The following is a 22,866-nucleotide window of genomic DNA, read 5'->3' on the forward strand; positions in this document are numbered from 1 at the left end:
ACTTGCTTGTCAAAAAAAAAAAAAAAAAATAGCAATCTTCCATCCAGTCCCAAGGAGAGTAGCGAAATCTCATCTCTCTCCTCTCGTTCCTTCTCGATGAATGGGGTGTAATTTCACTTCCGTCGCTAATTTAACCCTTTTCTCCCGCGGAGAATCTTGCCGCGTCACGGAAGGATCGATGTTACGCAAGCGAAAGAATGTCATGAGTTACATCATAATCCCTCGTAACCCCGTGCATTCGATATATCGATTCGTCCCCCAACGACGTGACTCGACGTGACGTGAAGCGACGAGACGCGACGTGTCCTTGTTATTTCGTGCAACGGTCAGACGGTCACCAGACTGACGTAGATGAAAATAGGCAGGCGTATTTAGAACAAAACGTGGAAACGAATCGACAACCCCTTCGATGCAGACACGCTGAGCCTCGATCGATCGATATCGCATTCTTGCGATGACGGTACTCAAGGTCGGCAAGATAATCGAAAATCAACCCCAATTCCTTTTTTGTATATATATATGTATTCTCATTTTATTCCTCGTATTTCTCTTACGCGTCAGAAGCAATCTTATACAGTGTTATATAGAGTGTATATCCAAATAAGTGTGAGAAATTTTAGGACATGATTCTTTGCCGACAATTAAGGATGAGGGTTTCTTCCTTGAGGAGTTACACTTTTCTCAAGAGGGAGGTCCAAATGAAGTTTTAATTATTTTAAAAAGGATATTCATTAATATCTTTTTTATCCTCTCTTGTATCGTTATAAGGGGATGAAATCCCTATTTTATTAGAACTTAACTTTTATATAAGAAAAACTGCTTAATTGTCGAATGTATAAGAATTATATCCTAAAATTTGTCGCACTTATTTAGATACACACAACTTATATATATGTATAAAATGCATCGCGCAATGGGGACAAATATAATGTGGTAATACATAGATTGTCGCTCAGCGTTCTCAGATAGAACGTCGCGATATATCAACGAGCGTAATGGTACACGTGTCGTAACATCGTAGATGAATGGATATGCGTGTTTATGCACCGTTGTGCATCAGCCGCGCCGGTTTTCCGAAGAGTGCACCGGTGAACAAAAGTCTGAATAGATATACCTGATAAGAGTAATCGTTTCGTGGAAATGAAATTTCTGCTTATTTATGAGAAAGGAAGAGAGAGAGAGAGAGAGAAAGATGTAGGTAAATAGACATATAGTCGGAGACATATAGACCATAAATCGATATACCGTTCTCGAGAACCGTTTACAGTCTCTTTTAAAGCTATCGACCTTAATATCGACCAACGTAATAACACACATATATATATATATATAAATCTATATGCCGCGCGTTTCGTCGAACCTTTTGAGAGGTAGATTCGATGAAATAAGATACATCTGAAGTGCACCCATACGCACGAAGCTTTTAACAATGCTGTGCAAACCGGCGAGTTTGGAATGAGAAAAGTTGCTATTCCCCGCCGAGTGATTCTACTTACGCGTTCTATGCAAGTTACGAGTTCTGTGCAACTGGGTCACACCGAGAGGAATCTCTTGAACAGCGTTTGATTTCCCCTAACACCGTTACCTACGTTCGTCCCTTAACGTCGCTATTGAACGTGATTCATTATTTATTAAGTATCCTGCGAAGCTTTAAAATTGTCGCGTAATTATTAAAGTTACTCGCGTCGTATCGCTGAATAATAATCCCAATTAAAAATATTTTATTACAATATATATATAGAGAGTGAGAGTAAATTGCCAGAAAATGTATGATGTACAAAAATCAATGTATTAAAATTAAATTAAATTACACAAACATATTAAGTCGAGCGATAATTTCATTCTTGTTTATATATAGAATTTGTTTCAATAAATATATCGAAATATTATATAGCTTCGATATACTATATAATGGGATTATTTTTTAACGGATAATTTTACGAGATTTCTTTGCACTGTTTCAGAAACTCCAAAAATGTGAACGTATAAGGAAAGGCAAATGCCCAACAAGGCACGGCCTCGTCAAGAGTGGTCTCCTCAATCTCCTATAGATGTCTTGTAAGTAAAAAGTTACATATAGTATATATATATTTTGCTCTATATATTTCTTCTGCTTTTCGCTCCATTCGATTATATCGTGCGGTATCCGCGAGCGCTGTGTGTAATTAGTTGATTAAAGTTTCCGCGCTTGTATTTTCCTGATGAGAAAATTGCCGCTCTCCTTTATTGAATTAAATTAGATAATATTCACAATTTCAACAAAAGTGTACGGCAAGTTATATTATACTTACCTCTCTCTCTCTCTCTCTCTCTCTTAATTTTTAAATAGTTTCGCGTAAGGGAGCATGAAATCCCGCGGCCTTCACAAAGTGAAATCGGCCCCGGTGTCTATGAGATTATATTAACGCGGTGTAAACTTACTTGACCGTATAATTATACGGTTGATACGGCACGGCGATAATGAGTAAATGGCGCGGTCGTATTCGATAGTCACGAGAGAGATAGAGAATGGGGTGGCACTTCAAGCGCAGGGGTGCAACGACGCGGAAGGCAACTCTGGAAATTGCAATTTGTCCGGATAACGCCGGGCCGCAGTATTTCCCATGGAAACACCTCGGCCCACCGCGTTGCCTCCGCATGGCACAAAGCAAATTTTAGCCAGAAAACTTGCGCATCAAATGGCCTCCCGTCACATCAGTGCGACGCAATGGGGATCGAGAGAAGTCGATTATAACGCCGACTATGTTGTTTCCCGAACTGAATATATACGCGTTCTCCAAATGCGAACGTATAATATTCAGATATGTACACGTGCACACGCGCGTAAAAAGTCTCGTTCGCGGCATCAAGTATCTACTTATGCGATACGGAAAATTGTACGGGAAAAGCGTACACACACTCCTTGGCATATAAATACCTCCGCAATCTCTCTCGCGAACGTGCGCGGTTTTTCAAGATCCTTCGAAGGGGATGGAGAAAAAAAGGAATGAGAAAGGGCGGAAAAGCGATTTCGTTAGCAACGACGCGACGGATTCGCTAATTGCGAGACTCGGATCGCAATTAAGAGCGACGAACGACGCGGGTCGAGAGAAATGTATAGGTTTTTCTATTACGCTCTGTCTCTCTATCTCGCCTGCCTCCTTCTGACAAATCAATGAGAAAGCAATGATGATGTAACGCGATGGATTAAAGCGTAGTATCGATAAACGTTGGAGGAGCCATTACGTCGGAATACAAAATGCAACCGCATCAAATTTAGATTGCGCTCTGTCTCAGGGGTACCGACCTTTCTGCATCATTTATAGCGGATCGATCCTCTCCGACTCTTCCACCTCTCCTTGACTATCTCTCTCTCTCTCTCTCCCACGTCGCGTTTCACAAGTTCGTTAGCTATTCAGAGTTTAAGAGCTCGCGACTGCGACTAGTTTTCGTCACTTGCGAATTCCGATTCGTTCCGAGCTTCATCCTCCGTATAACTTTTACCACGAGATCTTTATTCGCTCGGGAACATGTAATTTACATGCCTGTTGCGCTAATGCTGTAAACGTTTCGTTCAAGATGACAAATGCAATTTGGAGCCCAAGTCGAGCGAAAACGCGTCTGCTCCAGTCTGCTCGCTTCTTTTATCACTCATCCAACTTGCATAGTTATCCCGGGATAATTACTGATAATACACGTGTCGAAGAGAGAGAGATGTCCCCTAAAATGTAAAAAAAAAAATATATATATATATATATATATCTTCTTCGGAGATGTAGTTCTAGACTTTAATCGCGTTCCGATGAAGGTCCATTATTTCTCGCTTACGCGAAAAAACGGCAGCATGCGGGCCGATGATTTATCATTCGCGGAGAGAAAAAGAGAGAGAGAAACCACGAAATCTTAAACGTACATGGCTCGTGGTAAATCCACCGACAACGCCGATCGATACTTTTGAGCCCGCATTCAATGGCGAACGAAATTAGCGAGCGTGGCATTGACAACCGCTTTGTTCGTCCGTCACGCGATAAATTTGCGCTGGTAACCGTAGCGTTTCGTGTAAATGCCAATCAGCTGCGCATAATTATCAGTCACGAGCCACTGCGGTGGTTCTAAATTGTTTCGGGGCTCTTCTTTAGGGTCGAACAACGTTTGCGCGAAAAACAAACTCTTGGTGGATCCACACGGAGAGAATTTCCTCTTATTGTTGGAATTTACTCGGAAAATCATGGTAATTGTGGACAATTGGAAGAATTTTAGAAGAATTTCTCTGATTAATATATATGTTTATATGCAGTATAGGAAAATTTGTATTTTCCTGTTAAAAACGGTCCCCGTTGAAATTTTTCTGTTAAATATTTAACACATGAATGTGTTGATTTAATATATTGATGTTGCGTTAATTGGACTTTATGTTAAATTATTAAAATAACTGAAAAAATGTAAAAATAACACAACGTGCATCTATTTTTTATTTTACACCATAAATATATTCTGTTTTATTAATGACAAGATTTATCCGTTTAAAATTTAGAGGAAAAAATGTTGATTTATATATAATATAAAAGTAGGGATGATAGAATCTAAAATTAACATATTTTTAGTTAATTTTTACATTAAAATTACGTTAATTTTACATTAAATTTATTTTAAATTATTTGAAGCCTTGCATTTATTTTATGTTAAAATATTAACAGTATATTTAAATCTCCATTTAACATATCCATATCATACGAGTATAAAATTAACACATTTCCGTGAACCGTTTAGGACATGTGATATCTGTTAAATTTAACACAAATATTTCAAACATTAATATGTACATAATAAAATTAATCGAACATATATTTTACATCTTATTATTACGATAGATATTAATATTTTTAATCAGAGAAACCTCTTACAAAAATATCATAAATATTATATTATTCTACGATCACCATGATTTTTGGAGCAAATATTCTAAGAAAAATTCTATATACATGCGCGTACGCGTGCGATCAATAAATTCTTACACATTTGCGTAGAAATGAATTCCGATAAATCCAGCCTCGGGAACTTAAAGTTGTAATGGCCTGTGCAAGTTTAGATTAGAGTACATCCGCGCGGCGCACTGTAATAATCGACGATCACGCCGGGGTTTAATCATTCCTGCCGCGCCTCGTCGAGGAAAGAATAAATTAGAGACACCGTCCGTAACTAACGGCGTTGTTGCGTGCCGAGGAAGAGGAAAAAAAAAAACGAGAGACTAACACGATTGCCCTTTGAGAAGCAAGCTGATATCTCTTGGAATCGCAAATAAGAAAGAGAGTAGTTTGAATACGTTTCTGACAATCACTCGTTCGGGTTTGTCGCAGGTGGATGTCCCGCTCCGCCATGAGGCCGGCCGAGGGTGACGTGTCGGATTGCATCCTGGTGGTCGGCGTATCCAGATCGAAGATGGCCGTCGCCTTCCTGTCGGTCGCTCTGCTATCCCTCTTCCTCACCTTCCACATACTTTACGACAGCGCCGTTTACAGCCTCCACGCGGTCTCCGCCGTCGAAGGACGCACGGTCGAGTTGGTCTCCCAGGTACGTATCGTCTCTCTCTCTGTCTTTCTCTCTATTCCCGAGTAGAATTCCATATCGCGTTTAATGTCTCCGAAGACCATCCACGTACAATCCGCCAACTGCTACGGATGATTTATGGCAGGTACGCGCGACGCCGCCGCTCCTTTTCTCAACTTCCAAGGTACACTTTCCGCGAACGAATCGCCATCTCCCCCAGGCCATCATAATCGGCGTACGCAAATGCGGCACGAGGGCGTTGCTGGAGATGCTCTTCCTGCACCCGCAGATACAGAAGGCGGCCGGCGAGGTCCACTTCTTCGACCGCGACGACAATTACGGGAAGGGTCTGGAATGGTATCGACGAAAAATGCCGTACTCGTTTAAGGGACAGATCACCATCGAGAAGAGCCCGAGTTACTTCGTGACCCCCGAGGTACCCGAGAGAATTCGCGCGATGAACGGCAGCGTCAAGCTGCTGCTGATCGTCCGGGAACCAGTTACTCGAGCGATATCGGATTACACGCAATTGCGCACGCACGCAGCGACCGCGTCCACGTTGACCAACTGTTAACAATGGTACGCCACAACAGCAGCAACAAACGACCCGCTCTTTCGAGGAGCTCGTTATACGACCCGATGGTACCATTAACGAATCCTACAGACCGGTCGCCATCTCTCTCTACCACACGTATATGCACCGTTGGCTGGAGGTGTTCCCGAGGGAGCAGATCCTCATAGTGAACGGTGATCAGTTGATCGAAGACCCGGTGCCGCAGCTGCGCCGAATCGAGAATTTTCTCGGGCTTGAGTCGCGTATCGGTCGGCACAACTTCTACTTTAATCACACCAAGGGCTTTTACTGTCTGAGAAACGAGACCTCGGAGAAGTGTCTGAAGGAGAGCAAGGGTCGCCGTCATCCGCGCGTCAGTCCGATGGTCGTGACGAAGCTGAGGAAGTTCTTCAACGAGCACAATCAACGCTTCTACGAGCTGGTCGGTGAAGATCTCGGCTGGCCGGAGGAATAACCATTGTGGAAAGTACCGGCTCGTTGGTTGTCGACGCGGGTCGCGCACGATCGTTTAACTAGGATCGAATATCCTTTCGTCACCGAAGAAGAGACCCCGTTACCAATCAGCGGTGAAATTCACCACTGCGAGAAGATCCGAGAGCTGACGTCGTCGTTCCTGGACTCTTGGGGGATTACATCGTTTCCATCGACAACCATATCTCTGATCTGACCTCTTCGGGGACACCGACAAGGATAAGTAGTTTATTTATTAAAGTAGTTAATTGAGCCCTTTGTTTTTTTTTCTTTTTTTTTTTTTAGAAAAAGAGATGTAACGGGCTGATGTTACACACGATGAGAAAGAGAGAGAGCATCGACGTTGACGGATGCACGCGAGAGCGTCTTGTTATTAAATTATCAGACGTGTACGCGTATGTATACAAGGACACGCACACATGAATGTATACACATACATACACACATGTACACAGGCACAAAGTTACAATAACGCCGGCCAAAATAAAATAGAGACGCGGATCCGCGAGACAAACCGCAATCGCTTCGCGGATCCACGCGGCATACGGATCACATTGGTCCGTGACTTTACATATCAATTTTACATATCGATAGTTTACATATCAATAGGTTAACTAGTTCGTACGACAAAGATTGAATATTTTTATAATCCACATTGGAAGTTGTTATATCGCTTATGTCGTTAAGGATATTACATATAATACGCGAGGGATCTCTCTCTCTCGCGACGATCAAAAAGGATCGAAAGTTTTATTTATTGCGCCCCGCGCATGCACGATCCACTATATATATATATCATCGTGAAGGAGAGAAAGGAAGGGAATAATTACGTCCAATTCGCGTTTTTTTTTTTTTTTGGCGAATAAAAAAAAATTCGAAAGCAAAAACCGAACACGCGATCTTTTATTTCTCGCCGACTCTATTTCTTCCCTCTCGCGGAAGAACGTTCTTCTCCATCGTTCTCTGACACTGGATATCGGCGCAAGCGTTCCTCTGGGAACACGAAGAGAAGTAGGGTGGAATCCGACCAGCCGCGAATAAACTCGTCAGCGATGGATGTAAGGGCTTCGCCGAGAGGCTACGTCGTACAAATCTTTATAATCGATTATTTTCCAAATCCCGATAGAGAGCTTGCAAAACGCGCGCGCGTCCGCACTGACGGAAAAAATTTGTTAACTTGACTCTAAAACCTTTCAACAGAATTACTATTTTGTTAAACATTGAACTAATTAGTATTTAAGTCAAATATACATTTTGTTGGATTTAATATGTTATACTTAATTTAAATATTTCGATACGTTCAATTAACAAAATAATATTTAATTGAAAGATTTTATCAAGAGTTTTAATCAAATTAATACATTTTTTTCCTAATCCATATAATATTTTACACGCGCCATACAAATAACTTTTATCAAAAGAGATCGAATGTGTTACGTGCGTGCGATAAAAGCGATAAAGCAAAAATGCATCAATGATTTATCCTCGGCGGTTGTGCCTGCTCCGAAAGAGTTGTGAATAATTACATGGATAATTAATAATTCGGCCCGACGTCGACGAAGGGTGGTAGACGACGCCGCGAGATGGAAATTGAGATCAACGTCCTTCAGAGAGTCTGTTCGCGGTTTTCCAGGCACGTTAAACCTCACGGTAACGAATTACGCGCAGCGGTTCTGCGCTTTCGAGCAAAAAGAAATTTTTTACACGACAATTTTTATACCGTCGATAAGAATCGCTGACGATTATTAACGCAATAATACACGCGTCTGCAATCATCGAGAACGCGGGAGAAAAACACAGAAGCGCGGGATAAAAGAGACGCGCGCGAGAAAACGACAGGCGGCTTGCGATAAGTTTTTCTCTCGGAAGGCTGCGAAAGCGCCATAAATAATCCGCTTTATACGGCGCAAGTGAATCGTGCATGAGCGGCAAAGTGCATCGTGCGTTAATTCGTGCGATAAATCGCACGCGGTCGCTTCAGGCTCCGTTTCAGGCGGCCGGAGAGATCTCGAGGGTGATTCGCGATTCGAGACCGAGTGCGTCAATTTCCTCGCAGAATGGAGAGGAATCTCTCCGAATATTTGATACGTCTGGTACGTCTTTGTAAAATCAAGAGATACGGCGAGTTAAAGCTCTCGTGGGGAGAGAAAAAAAAAAGTTCTGTTTGCGTCGATTAAATTACTTTCAACGAGAAGAGAGAATGTTTATCTTTAGTACACTACGAGAGACGACTGAACCTAGTTTTTATTTATAGCTATTTAAAAGCGAAGAGAGCCTCGCTTTATATCCCGACCCCGTTAATTAGAGCTCGTCTCCGCAATTTCCTTCATGCAGCCGCCGCGATGCTGTTACACGTGGCTCGATCATCAGCCAAAGTTTTATCCAATTCGACAATCTTTCGGCTTTCAAAGTACAAAGAAACAACGATAAATTTCTGGTTCAGAGCGAATCTCAAAGAGAATCCCATCGCGGGGATCTTCCTCTCTGCGCTTCGATCTAATTTTTGTCTTTATTGCATTCGCGTAAGTGCTTTGTATTATTTTCATTCAACTAGTTGAACCGCGACTCGCAACATCGTCATTATTACGGTTTAATAGTTCCTGATTCAATTATTTCATTAAAAGAATTTTTAGCAAAATTTTCTCTTCGCATCTCCACTGTGTTTCTTCGATGCCGCGCGCTGTGCATTTTAAAATTTTTTAAGTACAAAGAAACAAAAGTTTCACTTTGTTGTACAAAGGATTCTCAAGAAATTTTAATTCGCCGCGCGCTTTCCTTCAAAATCGCCGCCTCGAATTTCTCATGTACATTTTAATTTTAATTCGCGAAAATATGGAAAGATAAATAAATCCCTCCTTAAATTACTTTATAATGCAATTTACAGAGATCGCTCGGAACATAGATCTTACGCGATTAGATTAAGAGGGCAAATTCATATACATACTTATATATATCCGAGAGAGAATACTTCTTTCTCCGCTTTCAAGTCTAATATTGGGTCGATATGGAGAGCGGACAATTGCTGTATATTTTCGCAAGTATATTTTCAATTGCCAAGTAGCAGCGTGACCGAGGACGAATTTGAAAAAGTCACGACATCAAAGTCCCTCTTGCAACCTTCCAGTAACCTCGCGGACTGGAATATTCAATTCCACCTTGACTCGACGATGATCAAGTGGATTCGTGACATTACACGCGTAACACGCGATCGCCTTTTCTCAGCCTCGCTTTAAACGCACGCAAAAACGCACATACTCGCTCGATATTCCTCCTCGCGATCGCGTTACGATTTTCGACCTCCGCATCCAATTATGGAACTTGTAAGCCTTAGAAGTCACGGCATTCTGCTCGATAAGAAGCGTAACTAGTTCTACCCTAATCATCTCGCATTACGCTCGGTTACGCTTATTTCAATGTCCGAGAAAATATTTTCTCTGTTTCTGTCAAACGAGTTCTTTTACATTCTAACAAGTATTTTTTTACACGAGATTGCCGCGACATTTGTTCGTTGATTAATCGATGTATTCTCCCTTTATTCGAAAAAATAAATACCAGGAAATGTCGAGCGAGGATTGGCACGTGGCTAAATTGTTTGATTGTAATAATGTCCGAATTATACGTAGCCGGAGAGAACGAAGACGCTTTCATAAAAAAATATTAAATTTCCGCGACTTGTAGCGAATCTCCCGTCGAATCCTCCACCTGTCGTTTCAGGCGTCATTGAACTTACGGTGAAAAATATGATCTCTCCAGTGCAAGGCGAGATAAATATTGTTCCTATAGCTCTCCTTCCTTCTCTCAACCCTCTCTATCCCTCGTTATTCCGCGGAAGGGAATGGGCAAAAGTTTCATTCCCTGACGCGCATCGCGCGATCACGATATTCTCCCTCGGCCTCCGCGGCCCCGGTCTCGGGTTATTCACCCCGACTTTAGCAGAGTTAACACCCCTTTTCCTCTTGGCGAGTGTTTTTTCACCTCTTCCCGATCTTTTTTTTTTTCCCATTTGTCGATGTCCGGTCAATCTACGAGGGATTTCGCGCGCGGCTTTTCCATCCGTCGCGATACAACAAATATTTCGAAACGTCAAAAAGCTTGGCGCGAAGAGTTCTGCAAACAGGTTCGTCTTCTCCCTCACGGTGGGAGGGAAGAGTGAAATATGAAACGCTCTCGTCGTGTATATATATATATATATACGCTTTGTTACGCGTGTCCGCGTGTTGACCCATAAATGCGAATGCGCGTCGAAAGTGCAGAAATTGAATTGGGGTCTTTCAAACAGAAAACAGCTGCTGCCCGGATAACCTCTTTTGCCCCGACTGATCGATATTGCTCACCATTCACGCGGACGTCCGGCGAAATGTACGCAGATCCGGCGGATCCCTCTTGTCCTTTTCGTCTCCATTACGGATGCACCCTCCTACGGAGCGGCCGAGATGAATATGCATTTTCTAGCGAGCTCGCCACGCGAAAGTGCTGAAATTTGTAAAGACCCGTCCGGAGCGCAAGCTTGGCTCTCTCTCTCTCTGTCGTCCCGACAACTATACCTCTGTACAACCCCATTTCCTCGGCTCTTCTCGCTGGATAATAACGATTCAAGGGATGTAGGCTGGACAAAGAATCATCTTTGCGCGCTGAGGTTTTTTTTTTTTTTTTTTTTTTTAAGCGTCGACCGCGTCGAAACTTTTTTCCAACGTTCTCACGTCTATTTTTCTTTTCATTTTCTTCTTCCTTAATATTAATATCGATGCCCCGGACACAATAAAGTTCTCCGATGCGAGTCGCGGCAGGCGCTTCTTTTCGCGTGTGATGAATATGCATTTTATGCAAAATTGCAACCGCATTCGCCGACTTCGAAGGAGGAAGAAAAGCCTTCGTATAGGAAGGAAAGGCCCGCCGCTTAACAATCCCGCGCAAATGAAGGATTTATGCAAGATTGCACAAGAGATGGCGAATTCTAATCTAATTACCTCGTGCGAATTCGCATACTCGTAAAATACTGACCGACCTCTCTTTTCTTCTGCTATACTGTAAATCTATTAACTTGAATTTGAATCTGACTCGATGTTTAACGGAATTCTCTTTATTCGAATCCTCGTTCGAATGTTCTCTTCCTTCTATGTTTTACGTGGCCGATGATAAAATGGTTCCAAAACCACAGGAGCCCGAATTATCTAGGATGACTCTCGCAAGGATTGGAGCAATTTTTAGGAGAGACTCAACTGATTCTATTTTCAGTATAATAATAATGAAAGATTTAATAAAGATCAAACACTTGTACAGTAAATCACTTCCCAAACGAACTCTCATGCACACGATATAAATGACGGAAACGCCGGATATCGCCAAAATCATCTGCGCGCCGTTTACGATACAAAGTCGAAGAAAATTGGAAAAAAGATACAACGCGTCGGGAAAATCAGATATGCATAGATAAGGGTGGGAGCAGGAAGGAATGTCCTCCCCATGGGGGACGAGAGAGAAAATTTTATAGCGCGTCGAGAGTATCAGGTATCTAAGCGCGTACGATAAAATTCAGGATCGATTCTCTCTTAATAGCGTATTACTATGCGATACTCTGCGTGGGCGGTGGATTACTTGGGTCTCGCGGGATAATAATAACGCGGCAATCAACCCTCGAGAAGTTTCGCGGAATAACGGCTTAATTATGCACGCGAAACGCCGGCGGAATTCGCATGTCGAATGGATAGACGCGAAATTGAATTGCAACCCTGACGGTCGCTTTGAACACTTACAATAGATTTTTGGATCAATAAAGCGCTTTTTTTTTTGTTTTGACAATTAAAAGCGAAACATCATAATGCATACACGTTATATACATTGTGCAAAGAAAAAAAAATATAGACCCGTGTTTTTGTTTGTTTGCAAAATTCTTTTACATTTTTATTAAAGCGGTATAATTGCTCGACTTGTTTGAACGTTATTATTGTTTGTAATAATAATAATAATATCGCTGTATATACATATTTGTATATACACATATTTTTTCGTATTTTCATGGACGGAAGTAAAAATGGTGGATTATTCCGACAGTTGCGGAATACGGTATAACCGGGCAACGCGTGGGGTGAAAAGCGAAAAAGCGTGAAAACACGGGCTGTTATCCCGCGAAAATCTAATTAATCGCTCGCGCACGCTTTTTTTCACATACATTCGAAAACTCCGGAACCTTTAAAAATTTTTCGACCCGATCTCCGGAACGAAAAATGGACACAAAGGTCATTCGTTTGAGCGCATTTTCGCCGTGACAGCGATGGACGGGAAGAGGGATCCGTCGGAAATATTCCCAGCAAAACGATTATTCGAACTCTTTACAATTCAAATTTGTTGCTTTTAACGTTTTCAGAACAATTCTTCGTTTGTATTACACAATCGTATATAAAAGTAAATCAATTACGCGATACAAACGGGTGTTCTCGAATGGTTTTTACGGACACCTCGAGCTTGCGAGCTTCGTCCGAATATCGAAGAATAGATGTTGAGCACATATACAGGGTGTCCGGTAACTGACGGACCAACGATTACAAGTGGATTCTTTGGTCAATTTGGGAACGATTTTTCCTCAGCAAAAATGTCGAAAAAGGTCATCATTTTTTACAACTTTCCAATATTTGTCATTATGTATCTTTATAACTAAGCCTCAAATTCAAATTTCATTACAGTAAACTCTACCTGAAATTAACTGAAAAATGTAATTATGTTAGACTTTTAACTCCAAAACATCTGGTTTTTAAAAAACCCATTTTTTTCAATCGCTTATAACTCGAAAATTATTGACTTCTCAACATTTTTGTTGATCCCTTAATCATTGGTCCGTTAGTTATCGGATACCCTATATATCTGTACAACCTCGTTGAATAATCGACGAGGGGTCGCTCGATCTTCGTTTGTCCTCGGCTCGTATCCCATTGATCGGTTTGCCTCATTTTACCCCTCGGTTATTTCGTTGCCCTTCGTTGCTAAGGTAATCGGCATTGAACGTACGATTACTCGGGTCCAGAAAATGACGGTCTCTATATAAGCACATCGTAGTTGCGGTTGATGAACCGCATCTTTTCTCGTGTGGAAGAAATTTATCTTTATCCTCGGCCCAGTTCAAACACTCTCGTAATTACTCCGAAATTTATCGCCATCGGCGAATAATAAACGTCAAGTGTTGAAATACTCGAGTATGTTCTCTCGAAAACTCTGTATTCTCTCAGAAACAAAAATATCAGAGAAATATTATCGAAATTGATGGATAAAGGCGGCGAGATAAATTGCGCATTTTTTATTTTCCAAGAAATTGACGCACGAACCCTCGAATCGCATGGAAAAAAAAAATGGGAGGAGGAAGACCACGGAGCGATGAATGAAACCAAAAATATTAATGTGTAAACAAAGAGGGGATGCATGAGAAAATCTCTTTTTGGAGAAAGGGTGGCATGCGTCCTCGCGCTCGGAGAGCTAGTCGTTAAAATGGAAAATAGCATATCGTACTTTGATATAAGGATAGCATAAGGAACGCTCAACGATCCTTGGATTATTCGAGTCCTATATACTTCGATGAATCCTCGGATCATTGAAATTCTCGAATTATACATATCGGATCCGCGAATTGTCGAAACGAATCGTTTCTTCGCTGTTGCGCCCGCCACGACTTTGTTGCGCGACTTTATTCTCGTCGAGTAAATAAAAAAATACACGATTTTACACGAGTCCTTTCAATATTCAATAATATATATACGCTCGATTCTATACGTCAAATTCAAAATTGATAACCATATCGTCAGGACGCGCGTTATCGATTAAAAAATCAACAAAGCTGGACGACTAAGTCCGGGACGGAGGATCTAAAGGATATACGGACAAATGGCAAGCTCCTCTGCCAGCGAAAGAAAATTCGCTCCAGGAGGAGTCTATGAATGGAGGATATACATGTGGCGTGTATATCTAACGGATACAATGTGTACACGAGCGAGTTGTACAACTTGCGCTTGCCTTCCGTTCCTTCTTATCGGCTTTCGCGAGTCAACAGCGGCAGCCTGGGGTACACACTCCACCAAGAGATATCTTCTACGAGGGAGAGAGCATTTCTCCGCGCCCTGCGACTCATCCTCTTTTCCCTTCGCCTTTACGACGTCTGTATCGCGCACCCCAGGGGAGAGCACTGATTTATTTAAAAGACGAAGTCGACGTTGGCGCGTCGCCCTCGGCGAGAGTCGCTCGACTTCTCGGACGCATCTCGATTTTCGTTTGGATATTTTCACTACACACTTTTTCCTCCTTTTTTTACTTTCGCGTCAATATTTATTTTTCGAGTTATTGTTAGCGCGATCCCCTCACGGTTGAACAATTTCTGGTAAATTTTCACAGATATGTATTGCACGTCCCCAAAATTGGTTCACAGAAATTTTGCTCTTAATTTAGTATAATATATAGGAATATGTTACATGGAGACACAAATACCGTGTAAAAATATTTCAACACAAAATAAATGCAAAACTTTAAATCATTTAAAATGAGGTTTGTGTAAAATTAACATACTTTTAATGTAAAAATTAACTAAAAATGTGTTATTTTTTTTCTAGATTTTATCGTTTCCACTTATATTATATAAAATGAAAAATCAACATTTGTTCTGTATATTTTAACAGAAAAATCTTCACTAATAAAACAGAACAAATTGTGTGGAATTAATAATAGATGAACATTGTGTTATTTTTACATCTTTTTCATTTGTTTTAATAATTTAACATTTAAGTTCAATTAACACAACAGCAATATGTTAAATTAACACATGACGGGGTTAAATATTTGACACAAAAATTTTAACGAGGACCGTTTTTAACAAGAAAAATTTTCCTACACTGAAAAAAAGACTAAATTAATACATATTTATAGTTCAATACTGTCAAATGAATAATTTATTTGAAACAAATAAATATTTATTTGTTTTGAAAAGGATTTTCTCATACCAAATAAATATTAGTTTCAAATAAATGATTTATTTGACAGTATTGAAATAAATATACTTATAAGAATTAACTAAATTTTTTTTAGTGTACTATACTCTAATTCTTAATTTATCGCGCAGTAAACTCGAATTAGAATTAATGATTTTTTAATCTAAACTTTAATTATAGAATCTGCTTTAGCTTGAATTAATTTAGACGAAGATTATCTTGCGCAACTAATATTTTGAATCTTCAATCGGTTATATAACAGTAAATATTATTGAAACCTCGATTCTATTTTCAACCAACCATCATTTTCTCCACATGGATTGCAGTATCTGTGCGATAGTCCCGATAGGTATATCGGGAATGATCCTCCGAGGAAATTCCTCCGATCGAAAACAAATAGCGAGAGAATAATGTATATATGTATTTGTTCGTCACTTATATACGATTCCGTTTCCATATATCACGGAACAACGTGGCGGGCGCAATTGACGTTCTGTCAACGAAATATCAGATATTTTATCGAGATGACAGCTTCTCGAAACGCCGAATTGTCTTTCAAGTCGTTGACCCGATAAGATGTTTTGATATTATTCGCGCGAAGAATGCTAAATCAGAGGTGCACAAACTAATCCGCATTCAACTCGGTATACAGACCAACTGTTGTTATTTTTTTGAAACGTATAAATAGAATTAAGTTAAAATATGATATTCTACAAAGCACGCTCTCTCTACACTTTTACTTGACAAGGGAAAATGTACAGATAATTATTACGTTAACAACAAATCAAAACAAGTCATATTATTTTATACGAAATTACCTCTCTGTGATCACACATCAATGTACCTCCTTTATTTATTAATTTCATATACTTTATATTCTTGTAGCATTAAGTTCGCTAATTACCGATGTTAATCGCACTTGCAATCTATTTTTATAATGATAAAAATTGAAGAACACTAAAAGAAGAGACGATCGATCAAACTTGATTAGTACGAACTGGGGCCAGAATCCTTTTTCGGGAAAGAAAGATATAATTAAGTGTGGAAAAGAGTCTCGTTTGTTCTATAATAATTGAATCCGCTCATTTATTTAATTACGTCGTTATCTCACTTGTGTGTGCGTGTGATTTGTCTTGAATATATTTCTGAAATCTATTATTGTCCGGGTGACACAAAATCGAGTTTGCGCGCCGCTGGTACAGGCGTAAGAGAATATAGATATAAGGAATCCTAGATTTTACTAAGAGCCGTAGCTGTACGTTAAGCAATAAGCCACGCTAAAAAATGACGATACATATCAACAATTGCCTGTACGGTGCAATACGATGTCGTTTCTCGACACGTGCACCGAATTAAGCGAAAACAAAAAAAATATCACAAAAGCGAGGTGTCCATGCAGAGCCGAGTAACTATCGAGAAGCGATCACGTCAGTTATGAAAAATGACAAAATGTTGCTGCTGCTGCATCACGTCGCGCACGAGATTTCTCGAAATGCGATTATCCGTATATTTACGAGCAGCTATAGTGGTTGAAATTTTTCAAATATTCCGGAAAGCTGTACATATATATATATATATATATATATATAGCATAACCGAGCTAGGTATACGTCATGACATTTGCAAAACGCGTTTTTACATATTTATTCGCGGCAAATATTTTTACATATACATTTATATAAATATATATATATCTTGAGAGACTTCAAAGAGTATAAAAAGTTTTCCGTGGAAAATTTTTGAGTTTTTTTTGCTTTAAAAAACACCCGGAAAACAACGGAAGAGGTAACGAAAAAAACGCGAGAAGTTCGTTCCGCAAAACAGCCCGGGTCTCTCTCGCGAAAGCGCGAATTAATACACGCGAAAATATCGATCGTCCCGAGTCGCGGCGTGCAAAAAGTGGCAAAATAAAATTGGATCGTTCCCCCGGATAAAAAAAAAATAAAGGAGAGGAAACATCGGACGCGGAGCGCTTGTGTGTCCGTCTGGTGCGCGGCCGCATTTTCGCCGGGAGAGTTTAGCTCTCTGGCCGAGTACAAAAGGCTTTTGCGCGGTGACCCGGCAAGAGTCGTCGGCCGGCATTCGCCTAATCGGCCGAGAATTGATTCCGATAACACAACGGAAATGGCCACGCGGAATTTGCATCCGCGGCGCGGGTGGGAAACCGACCGGCAGGTCCGGTCGAAGCCGCCCGAATATATAAGGGCGCAAAAAAATCTTTTATTTATACGTAAAGGTTTTATTTTTATTTTATATCGAATATTAAAAAAAAAAAAAATGATACGCTTCTCTATTTTTCCCCGATCGCTTCTCGATCGTCAAGGGCGATGCGCAACCACCTCGCAGGGTCGCATCAAATTAACGCTATAGTTCAAAACGAGTACATATCACTAGTTGTTAATGGCGCATAGTAAATAGATTTAATAACGACATTAACAATTAATTTATTATACATTTACTCATATCTTATACATATATATTTATATAATATATATAAAAATTGATATATTGTATGTATACATACAAGATATCTATATATACATATATATATGTGTGTGTGTGTGTACACACGTACATATATACAACAAGCTACCGCGTAAGTTTTAATAAAACAATGTACAGAGAGAAACCGCGGAGAGGGAACGCGTTTATAACTTGGCGATTATTTGTCGCGAATAATTCCGACACGCAAAACAGAAATAATAAAGTTGTTCCATCGATATCGATAAGAGTCGATCGAAACCAGACAGTATTTTAAATGAGCGTAGATAGCGATCGTTAGTTACGTATATCTATATTACGTACCGTTTAGCATCAGTGATCGGTTTTGCGTTAGTTTTAATTTTGTTTCTCCTAATCGCAAAAAACACCCTTTTTTCGACGAACAATTGCCTAAGTGCATCAGTGAACTCTACTTGAAGAATTAATAAAAATAATCTAAGCAACGTTTCTTTTTTCTCGCATAAAGTTGTAATTTTTAAAAAAATCAAAAATTCTAAATTCTCGCATCTTAATTATCATACTAAGCCGAATGTTAATTAAGCACAACTGCGCTTCCACAAAAATAAAATTTTATAGTAACTTATTGTTATTGAGAGATTTATCGACAAATTATAAGAATATATATTTACATATATATTTAGCTATTACGCGCGTGTTAATTTTGACGCCGAAGAAAAAAATCCTTGTTTTCATTAATTATTATCAGAAAGCAACTCTTCCTCTCGTCGACTTTGCTCTAGATCGAAAGTGACACGTGAAATATAGCTTGTATAATTCACACACAATAAGAACACACACATGCGCGCATTCATATTCACGCCTATACACATACAAACACATACACACACTCTTAACCAAAATATTATCGTTATCGATGTCTACGATAAATTGTTAAACCAAGGAACGAAGTGACATCGAATCTCATCAGAATCATTGTCACTCGGACCGAATTTGTAATTAACGTTTAAATGATATTTATTTTTTTTTAATTTTTTTTTTATTTTTTTTTCTAATAGGATATACCGTGTATGTTTCCCGTCGTAATATTACCCTGCCATTTCCTCTTTCCTCTTACCTCGTACCTCGGTAGAAAAACTTTAAGAATATCGAATTCTCGTGTCGCTTCTTCTCTTGTATCTCTTAATGAGCGCTCCATTAGACGCTCGGCGTCTAATCTAATTAATTAATTCCCTAATACGTTGTACTTGGTCCGATTGTTTAACTGCATATACGAGCCAAAGTCGATTGTAGCCGTCGTTATGTCTCTGTGTGATTGTAAGACCAATTTTGCTTCGTATCGGGTAGCATTGCAACGTCTCGCCCAGTTACATCGTGTACATTTGTTTTATTCACAGGACGAGAACCGATAATACACGCGTATTGTGTATGTATACACAACGATGATGTATTGTACTATACATATATATATATAACTCGAAATTTTATTAACAAACATGAAAAAGATACAGGATAAAAATTACAATTCAATAAAGCAATGGATACACGAGTAAAGAGGATGAATAAAAATGTGTATATAAAGTGAATGGTTATACCATTTGTCTCTGACAAGATAAATCACTAAAATAAACATTTTTTTATATCAAAGGAAAATACACATTGAATGCATTTATTGAAAAACCATATGTGAACGTGTAATCAATTTTCGTGAAAGTATAAAAATAAAGGTATATTATTATAAATTAGATAGAATATATGTCAACGCGCGAAAATTGCACTAATGCAAATTATTCTCGAGTATTTAGGGCCGAGATTTTGCAATGCAGCCATCAAATTAACCCCTTCTGCTCGATACGATATTGCGATTATCGGCAAATCTAGAAATGTGATTGGAAAAGACGCTGTCACTTACTGTTAGTGACTTTTTTTTTTTTTGTAATGCGCAACGAAACTTTTTTGAGACTCTCGGTGTAACAAAAATATCTTTCAGATCGATTTAGCTCAAATAATTATATGTAAATAAATTTATCACGTAAACTATACGATTGCGCTAAAGATACTCAAATGGAAAAAAAAATTAATTTTAAAATTATATATATAGTTATTCTATTAAAAATAATTAAATCGCAGAATCTCATCAACGGAAAGTACGTGACAAATTTGTGTACGTTATACGCGCGTTTGATAGAATTGAATTTTATTGTAAAATATTTACATATAATATCGTTACGAATTCGTAGGATAATGTGTGTAGAATTAAATATAGATGAATAAATTGTTGTTGTGATTTACATAATTTATATCTTTACATTCGTTTTGATATATATATCAGAGATCGATAAGGAGAATTTTATTATACCGAGAAGGTCTCATTTCGCAATACATGTTAATACATTATCGTTGGGAAGGGATTAAAGGGATCAAAGAGCTCGTAGCTTAACCACGTATATAGCCACGCTTCCATCACGTTTCTGTGCATATTATTGTAAATCGTGGACGAACGCGTTATTAAAATGCTGAAACTTATGGTATTTACTCTCGACCAATATGACGTTAATGCAACTAGCTTATTACTTTTGGCGTAATAATACATCCAGCAAAACATTATTCCAAAACAAACATTATTCCAAACATTATTGTTCTTTATTTACGTCTTTATTATATTGTATATATGCATGCAAATTTTAAGTATATTTCTGACAAAGTCCCGATAAAGTTCAATTGATAAATAAACTTATTGTGCATGAGTATATACATTTTTTATTTGTCAATTGAGCTGCATCGAAGCTTTTGCATAAATCAATACAAGTTGATCAGGAAATTGGAAGACATACAATAAATATATATTTTATTTATGTTTTATGCGTCAAAATAAATTGTAATTTTGTCAATTGTAATTTCTTTGATGTCGAGTTGGGCATTTTTGCTAAAGAAAAATGAGGAAAACAAAGTAAAGGTAATTTTTTAACTTTAATTTTGTAACGTAGAAAACACATTGAAAAGTTTTGACTCGTCTCTCGCTGAACATAACTCAAAAGCAATAGGCGAGCGGAATGAAATAATACATAATTTGCGTTCGTCACGCGACCAAAGTCATATATGGAGTAACAAGAAGCAATAATAATCCTCACACGCGTAATAAAACTCGACCCGCGATTGTAGAGACGAGACCGAGCTCTCTCGCGAGAGTAAGCACATTTTAATCGAAATAAGTGTAATCTTCGGCGTATCTTGTCCGGTGTGAAATTTCGTCGGGAAGAATTCTTGCGAAGGATTCTCGCTACGTCGCAGATTATTCGAAAGAGAGAGAAAAGAAGAGGGAGAGCTCTGTCGAATCGAGAGTGAGAGAACAAACATCGAGACACGTCGTATACGTCGTATCGTCGGAAGAAGATGCGATCGATTTCTGATAAAACATGATGCAGACGTGCATCACTAAAAAAATACATCGTATATCGGGTTCCATTTGCGATCGAGATACGATTTTAGCGCGGATTCACCTCGAGAACGGTCTACGTAATAATAGGAGAATCGCATTTTCTCGACGTAATTTCATATGATAGAAAGATATATAGAGATAATAAACGACCCGCTTATACGCTTATTTCGCACGCAGTTATATATGTTATATATATTATATATAATTACGTAATTGCGTGAGAAGCGTGCGTGCTTCATTTGCGATCATCTCATTGATGACTTATTTCCGACGCACGAGGCGTCGTATAAATCATGTTTTTATGCCAACATTTGTAAACGACCGAATAACGAATCGAATTGCGAACATACATATATATGCGCCATTTCGTTAAATGCGTTATCATTAGCATAGCCGAGAGAGAGGCAACAAAAAAATAAAAGAGAAAGAGCACCAACGGAGATCGCATCGCGCGCGTATTTATCTGGCGCTTTTATACGTATCGATCATCCCGTAATTAATGCAAAAGTAACGTTTCTATTGATCTTGGCGAAATTAATAATGGGGTCTTTGCGTGTATTCCAGGGTAATGTATTTCAGTCTCGCTCGATCTTTCAAACAGAAAAAAAGGAAACATCAAAACGATCGATAAAATCGCTCCTAGACATACTTTATAAATTATTTTCGCATGATTATAGTGAAAAAAAAATTACAGAGTCATAAAAATGTGCTCGAATCTGTTACGGGATGACGATTCGTTTTTTCTTCGGATAAGCGATCAAGCTTCGAGCTTCATAGATACCCGGTATACCGAAAGTTGTCAAATTCCGAACGATTCGAGAAAGTCGAGCTCTGGTGCTAAAAAGGCGGTAATATTTCGGTGACGATTTATCAACGACTCGATGATTATAATCTTAAAAAAAAAAACCTTTTGTATGTTTATATGCAGTTAAATGATGTGTACATAATTATGTAATTCAGTGTCGTAAAATTAAAACCGATTGTAATATCTACACGTACCTCGTTTAGCGAAAGGCATGTGCTTCGAATTATCCTTGTAAAATTTCATAAGATGATTAAACGGAGAAATCCTTTGAGAAATTCTCGTTTCTGTTAATCTCCAATTGTAAGAAGTCACAATAATAAAAATCATCCTCTTCTCACTTTTCGCGGCACATTTCTAAAGCAATTAAACCTTTATTTAGATAATACATGTCACTATTTTTTGCATAAATTTCCTTCTTATTTGGCTGGAGCTATATAAGCTCATACACCATTTTTAAATGTTTTTTACAAATAAATTTCCTCTGTAATAAACATAAACTATATAATATATCGCGCAAATGTCGCATGAAATTCGATTGAATGTCTTTGCCGCGCATGCGCGTCACGTTGAAGCTGTCACGAGAAATATGACCATAGAATATACGCGCCATTATCTGTTGGTAAAGTAG

General features: G+C 39.0%; 1 protein-coding gene across 1 annotated transcript in view; it reads left to right on the top strand.

The window, feature by feature from the left end:
- Hs3st-A (Heparan sulfate 3-O sulfotransferase-A) overlaps positions 1 to 22,513 on the top strand; it is a 46,751-nt gene extending 24,238 nt beyond the window's left edge. Inside the window, 4 exon segments of the mRNA XM_029309799.2 lie at positions 1,965 to 2,058; positions 5,337 to 5,550; positions 5,672 to 6,088; positions 6,090 to 22,513. Coding sequence (XP_029165632.2) covers positions 2,000 to 2,058; positions 5,337 to 5,550; positions 5,672 to 6,088; positions 6,090 to 6,554 — 1,155 coding nt within the window. The 5' untranslated portion in view covers positions 1,965 to 1,999 and the 3' untranslated portion in view covers positions 6,555 to 22,513.
- The last annotated feature ends 353 nt before the right edge of the window (positions 22,514 to 22,866 follow it).

The sequence above is a fragment of the Nylanderia fulva genome, unplaced genomic scaffold (assembly GCF_048542155.1).
Source record: "Nylanderia fulva isolate GAGA-0341 unplaced genomic scaffold, ASM4854215v1 Scaffold21, whole genome shotgun sequence".
Taxonomy (NCBI): Eukaryota; Metazoa; Arthropoda; class Insecta; order Hymenoptera; family Formicidae; genus Nylanderia; species Nylanderia fulva.